Source organism: Varanus komodoensis, unplaced genomic scaffold, assembly GCF_004798865.1.
Source record: "Varanus komodoensis strain SLA01 unplaced genomic scaffold, ASM479886v1 scaffold14_3, whole genome shotgun sequence".
NCBI lineage: Eukaryota > Metazoa > Chordata > Lepidosauria > Squamata > Varanidae > Varanus > Varanus komodoensis.
The window spans coordinates 36,675-43,710 of record NW_025335439.1 but is presented as its reverse complement, the minus strand read 5'-3'; the positions used below and the strand labels follow the sequence as shown (position 1 = coordinate 43,710).

At 42.9% G+C, this 7,036-nt stretch overlaps 1 protein-coding gene across 1 annotated transcript; it reads right to left on the bottom strand.

Annotated features, from left to right (window-relative positions):
* Positions 1-245: 245 nt before the first annotated feature.
* LOC123020606 (leukocyte elastase inhibitor-like) lies at positions 246-6,814 on the bottom strand. The gene is made up of 6 exons (XM_044424524.1): positions 6,650-6,814; positions 5,599-5,742; positions 4,681-4,798; positions 3,670-3,812; positions 2,801-2,962; positions 246-653 (listed from the first exon to the last, which is right to left on the bottom strand). The coding sequence occupies exons 1-6, from the start codon at positions 6,812-6,814 to the stop codon at positions 246-248; spliced, it is 1,140 nt and encodes a 379-aa protein (XP_044280459.1).
* Positions 6,815-7,036: the final 222 nt, after the last annotated feature.

Here is a 7,036-nt window from a genome sequence, read left to right as displayed (position 1 = left end):
CTAGGTTTCAAGCACAGTGATAAAAAAGATGCCCAGCACCAAATTAGCGGTCTGGTGTATCCTTTGCGGTCCATCCTGTTTCTTCCCGGTCATGAAGCAGTTAACATCAGGACAACAACACAGCATCAGCAGTTTGAGGACGGGTTCCCAGAGTGGGTGCTAGAGAAAAGGGGATCTATTTGATAACCCTGCCACCAGTTCCACAGATACTTTCTTTAAATGGGGCTAGAGGTCCCCAGTTCTACTCAGTGTACATCAACCCTTTCTTCTGGCTTAATGAATTTACCCAAGGCCACAAGGCTTTGGGTAGCTTTGTGCAGGACATAGTAAACAAAAGGATGGTTAGCCACAAATGGCTTAGGTTCCTGACATGGATACGTGTCATGATGGCAAGTGGGAGCTTCTGGTTCTTCTCCACCTTCCTCATCAATTTCAATAACGGTATGATGGACAAGCTGAGATAGAGCCACACCTGTTGTGGTTGTTGCCCTAGAGAAATTGGCTTTTTGAGGATCAGTCAGGGCTGACATATCTAAATAGGCATTTGCGTCAAGGCACTTCTCTATGCTGAACTTTGGGATCAGCACCTCCACTTCTTTCAGCTTCAGAATGCAAGACCAGTCAAGCAGTAAGTCATCAAGTTCATCTTCCAGCTGGAGGGAGACAAATTACAGTGATGAGGTCAGTTCCGTATTCCATATAAGAACCACAATTGCACTTCATTGTGTGCAATCCTGCTGTTGAAGTGTTGAACTGGCATGTGTTGAATGGGAGGAGAATAATGACACCTCCCTCTAGTCCCCAGAGAGTCCAGAAAAGGAGACATCAGCTCCCCCCTTTCTGTAGAGGAGTTACAGCAGTCATTTCTCTGAAAATGAGCCAGGAAAAAATGGGGAACCACTATCTTCTGTTTCTGGACTTGCTGGACTTGCTGGGGAACTGTTCAAATACTGCAAGTTGAAGTCAAGTAGTAAAAGCAAGAGGATGACATTACAAGTGGGAGACATTGTCTTGCTCCACATGCTTTTGATGTACCTGTTGCTCTAGCTTTTTGATTCCATTTGACAGCTGAAGCATACAAGGAAACTGATAATGCAAAACTACACATACTAGACTGGATGAAAATGCATTTGTATATACTTGCGAAGGAACAGGGAGAAACAATAATGAAGAATTGCCCTGCTTGTGCACTCTCAAGTCTTGGTGGCAAACAAGTGATGATCCCTCCAAAGAGTTACTTGGGCATCCATGGAATGGGAGTCACTAGCCAGTGGGGCTGCAGACAAAACTGGGCACTTTTGTGCCACTCCTGCTGTGCTGCTCTGTAGCCAAACCCAGCAACCCATGATATTTATTTATTTATTTATTTATTTAAAGCATTTCTATGCCACCCCCATCGCAACAAAGCCTTGGGGCAGCTCACAAAAAATACAAAAGAAAAAAAACATTTAAAACCCCCCAGTGCATTCTTGGCTAATTTAAAATCCTAATAAATACAATAATTTAGCAATTAAAATAAGTTTTAAATAAAAAGGTCTTAGCCTGGTGCTGAAAAACAAATAACAACGGCGCCAGGCGGACCTCTCTGGGGAGCGCATTCCATAGATGGGGCGCCACCACAGAGAAGGCCCTCCTCCGGGTACTCACCCTCCTAATATCATTCACAGAAGGTTCCCGGAGAAGGGCATCCATTGCTGATCTCAAGGGGCGGGAGGGCATATATGGGCGTAAGCATTCCTTTAGATATCCAGGTCCCAAGCCGTTTAGGGCTTTATAGGTCATAACCAACACCTTGCCGGACTTCAATCGGGAGCCAGTGGAGCTGATGGAGAACTGGGGTTATATGAGAACAATGCCCAGTCCCCGTCAGCAACCTGGCAGCTCTATTCTGCACCAATTGAAGTATCCAGACCATCTTCAAGGGTAGCCCCACATAGAGCCACTCTCTCAGGTTCAGACAGTATAGCAACCTACCATGGGTATGAACAACCCTACAAGAAGTCATGGGTTCTCGTAGTACGTAGCTTGTTCACAAAAATTAAGCCACTCTGCAGAGAACCCAGTAGGTTCAGATGCCTGGTTGTTCATGGCAGGTTGTCATGCTGAGCAAATTCCCTCTGGGCTAGATGGACAAATACTCTGAGATGGTCTAAATCAGCTTCCTGTATTCCAAATTCCTGAGGTTTGAATCAGATCTGAAATGATGACCTAGCCTGATCAGCTATCTAGACGAGTATGCTCAGTGATTGACAAGGAGACCAGGAACTCTACTTTGGTGATTGGCAGACCAATCAGCAGAAGGATTGGAAGTCAGTATTGCCTGGTTCATGTGCCATGGGAGGGTCCACTGCCAAACCTTTCAGCCCCAGCCAGGAAGAAATGGGGAACCAGTATCTCCTTCTGCTTCTCCCCATAGACTTGGCCTGTTCACCTCTTTGAGAGTCAAACTAGACATGATGTTAAATGCATCCATGCTAAATGAGTGAGCTGGGTCTTAAAGATTCAAATCAGCTGGGCTGATTTCATTATCAAGGGTGCAACATTTATAGAGGCAAAATTTAATTCTTTACTCCAATCCTGGGGAAAGACTATCTTCTGAAGCTGGTTTTTGTTCTGGGTGTGTAACTTTTGGATAACTGTTGCTTGCCCAGCAGAATGTAATAGCAAAGGGAGGGAGACTTCTGAACATTTGGAAAGGAAACAAGAAGTGGACAATAGGAACTGGTTTCATAAACTGGTTGCTAAAGTGATGTCAATTAATGGCAAGAAAAAATAAATATCATTGGAGTAAGAAAATTACCTCTCGAAGAGATTCGGGTTTGCAGTTTCTGGGCAACAGGATGAACAAACTCAGATCATGGTTTCTGTAGGGGATCTCAAGGACCTGCACATCACATCCTTCAATTTTGCCTGTCCTATACTGGCCCTTCCGGTACATCAGTTGCACAGCTGTGCAATCCTTCTGTAAGAAATAGTAAGAAAAACAGAAATACTGGAACCTCTTTGCTTTTGCAAGAAACTGTGTTGTTATTCTGAGTAACTAATCTGGAGGAAAGACCAAATGTGTCCTTGGCACTGAACTGCATATTGGTACTAGACTGCTGGAATGTTTCAGTTTCATGAATACCATTCTGCTTGTGATGGATTGCAAGAACGTGTTCTTTCCTCTTTGTGTGGTGATAAAAATCATATGGTGGGCAACTGCCCCCAGCATCAGCTATGGACATTTTAGACCCCAGCTGCATATAGTTGGATCCCAACTTAGTCATATTTAGAATCCATCTACCGAGAAAAATGGGGCAATTTAATCATTTCAATGGGTCTTTTGTAAGCATGAGTAAATCTGGATCCAACAAGCTAAAAAATGGAGGTTGCCTGGTATGTTGTATTGTGCCAGTGGGACCCCTAAGCATCTAGCAACTTTCGAATATGTCTGAAAAGAGCAATGGTGCCATACCATTTCTTAAAATATTCTGTGCTTTCCGACACATTTGGAAAAGCCTCACTCAACTTCTAGTCTCTTCTAGACATACTCCTTAGATTACAATTCCCAGTATTCCTGGTAATTTGTCATCCTGGCTGAGAGTTGATCCTCTGAAGGGCACCAGGCAGAGAAAGACTGGTTTAGGAAGAGAAGTAGAAGGCTCTGGATAGATTTCTGGAACTCACCTCATTCAAGAAAAATGGGCCCTCTTGTGTGAATTCTTTGTTAAACTTGACTTCCCACTGTCCTTTGAAATATAGAGCATTCACCTGCAGCAGCTGAGTGAGACAATCGATGCTGCCCTTGGGAAGGAGATCCTTGATTTTACCTGTAAGTAGAGACAGCATTTGGAGTAAGACCTTTTGTAATTTACATGTGGTTTATAAAGGAAGCCATTACCTGTTACCCATGCAAGACTCTGGCTTCTTAAATGTTTGTATCTAGACTACAACCTTGGGGGTGAGGCCAAGAACTTGTCTGCTTGTTTATTGAATCAGTAAAATAAATGTGTGTGGAATACACTCTCCAATCCATTTCTACTCAAAGTTCAGATTCATTTTGTGAAGCTTTAATTTGCAATCAAAATCAATGGGTCTTAAGTTAGTCATGATTTCAATGGCTGACTCCAAGTATGACTCAGTTGGGATCTGAGACATAATAACTTAGCACTGTATGAAAAATTTGCCCAATGCACCTATAACCTTTGAATTAAGAAAAAAGAGAATGTTTTACAATTATGACTAGTATGGAGGTAATGAATAGAGTCCTGAACTCTCTGGAACATGGTTTTTGGGGGGGAAATGAAATCAGGAAAATACTGCATCTACTGCTGGTACTCTGTAAATAATATATAGGAGAATCTCCCAGTTCCTTAGGCCATGGACCTTCATAATCATAGTGTGTTTCAACATGTGAATGGGTTCATGTCCACATAACTGTGGAAAAGCTGTTACTGTTGTGAGCAAGGGAATCGTGTGCATGTGCATGTGTGCATGTTGGGAATTCCTTCTTGTTCTCTTATCTGGTTATGCTATTATGATTGCTATCATTATCCATATTTATATGCCATGTTAGACTGAACAATTCTGGGTTTTTTCCTAAAAGTATATCAAATCATCGATTGTGCCATTCATCTTAGAATTTAACCTTACTTTTTATCATAAAAGGGTGGGAATATAATCTGAAGATATCTATACCTTGTGTATGTACTTCAGCCCACAGGTTTATCAGCTGCCGGACTTCCTCTGGTGCATTATGAATCTTGACTCTATCCACCTTAGTCCAGTACAATTTCAGAGCACAGTAAAGGAATTTCTGTATGGAAATACGTATATTTTCAACAGCTATGGAAATAATGCAACTCACTTTTTTCTCTGCTTCTCTGTGTTTTAACCTGCATTTTATTTTACTGATGTTTTACTAGGCTGTTACATTTATTTGTGTGTGTGTGTGTGTGGGGGGGGGAATCTCATATCTTTTCTCACAAGGAGCACATCACAGCTAGCAAACAGCATTGTTTGAACCATAATTCTAAAAAGCCATCACACAACAAAATGCAACACCACTGAAACACAGAAAGCAGATAAAATATTTGCCTATAAAAACAATTGTGCAAATTAATATGTCAAGTAAATATTTGGCCTGCTTTGAATTTTAGATAGTGCTATATTGTTATGTCCCTTGCTAGCCACCTTGAACATTTTAATGCAGTAACTTGATCAGAGGCAATGGACCCCACACTCCTATTTGACACCCAGATTCTGTACTGCAGGGGTAGAAAACCTGGGCCTTCAGACCTGCTTACTGTCCAACTCTGGCCCTTCAGACTTCCCCAGATGCTGATTTCTCTTCTTCCTTTCCCCCACCCATTATTTGGTGGTTTCCCAGCTTTTGTGCATTTTTACCTTGCTAAAAGGTTGAAATGCTTCTTTTAAATCTTCGCCAACAGTAGGAAGCGATTAAACTAAAGCCAGTATTTTGGCCCCAGCCCTTTTTGCCTTGAACTGTGCACCCGCCCCTGGAATGCAATTCACGAGAGCTTCTTCAAAGCAGAATTATGCTGAAAACCACTTGAACCTTCTGCTGTAACGCAACAACCTGTTAACTGAAGTTACCTGCAGAAAAGCAATGTCCTGGTCTCCATACAGTCGGTTAGCGATGCTGAGCACATGGCCTGCACTGGGCTTATAGAGCTCTACAAGGATTTTGTGGAAAGCGGTATGGACCCCCTCAGGCGTCTCGCATTCATAATCGGGAACCTTCAAGTAAGAGACTTAATCATACATGTGCAGATATTAAAATCCACGGGCTGGTCTATCACTTGATGACATGCATCCAGCACTCAGTGGACCAATGTCTTTGTCTCAGATTCCAGGGGTGCGCTCGCATGTACGGAACATTATACAAGAATCATTCGACACAATTAGGCTTCTTGTGAATATTTAGTATTTCTGGCTTTCCTTGCTTTTGCTTAGCCTGTTGCACAGTCTGGGACTTGGCATTGCTCTCTGGCATTTAGTTTACCTTTGCTGAGATTTCCCGCAATTGGCTTTACTCTTGTACTAATACTAGGACTTGGTGTTTATATAGTATTTTCAAGCATTCAAGGCACAGCATGTGTATTACCTTGTGATTTTTACAGCAACACTTCAAGTAAGTTAGTACTCTTATCCACATACTGCACACTGGTAGGATGAGTGGCTGGCCATTCAAACCAGACTGTTCCTGATTTATAGCTCATTCCCTTTACCTGCAGGCCTTTACTAGGCATGCCTCTACTAAAAATGGTATAACCTCGGATTTCCTGCATTAAAGGGACAGTTGGACAAGATGGCCTATAACAAGGTTAAGTAATGTTTTAGGGTCGACAGTCACATCCGCCACCCTTCCCCAGAATCTCTCTTTTCCACACTCCCCCATGGATTCTATCGCTTCTCCCTTCCCTGCCTGGTCCCCATCCTCCTCCCCCTCTCCACCTGGGGTTTCCTTCCCACAGAGCTTTCTTTCAGCTCACACTCCTCCTCTGCCCACTTCTTCCCCACTCCTCCATTCTCAACTTGTCTTCCACCCCCTGCTCATCCAATCGTTTTCCTTCTCCACCACCACACTCATCTCCTGACCTGCTATTTTATCTTGCCTATACCTTCTCCCTCTCTGGCACATTACCTCATGGTGTGGACAGCATGGAGGATCAAGTCTTTTCCTGCTGTTTGTAGAACTACCATGTGGGGCTGCTTCCAGACGCAACCCCAGTCGAACATCCGGAGAGCGGATCCCCTGGAATAGGACTGTATTACTGCTATATTCCTGGGAACACCATATTGAGTCCATCTAGGCTGCAATCTTATGCATCTAAAAAAAAGTTCTAGGGCTTCTTTCTCTCTAAACCTCCATAGGTTTAAGCCCTTAAATTACTACAGCAAAGCACACTATTGGTATGATGATGTTATCCCTTACCCCTTTTTAAGAGCCTGATAGGCTATTTTTTCCTCTCCTTGGATCCTCTATCCTCATCTTGCATCTTTCATGTATATGGAAGATTTCAGTAACAGC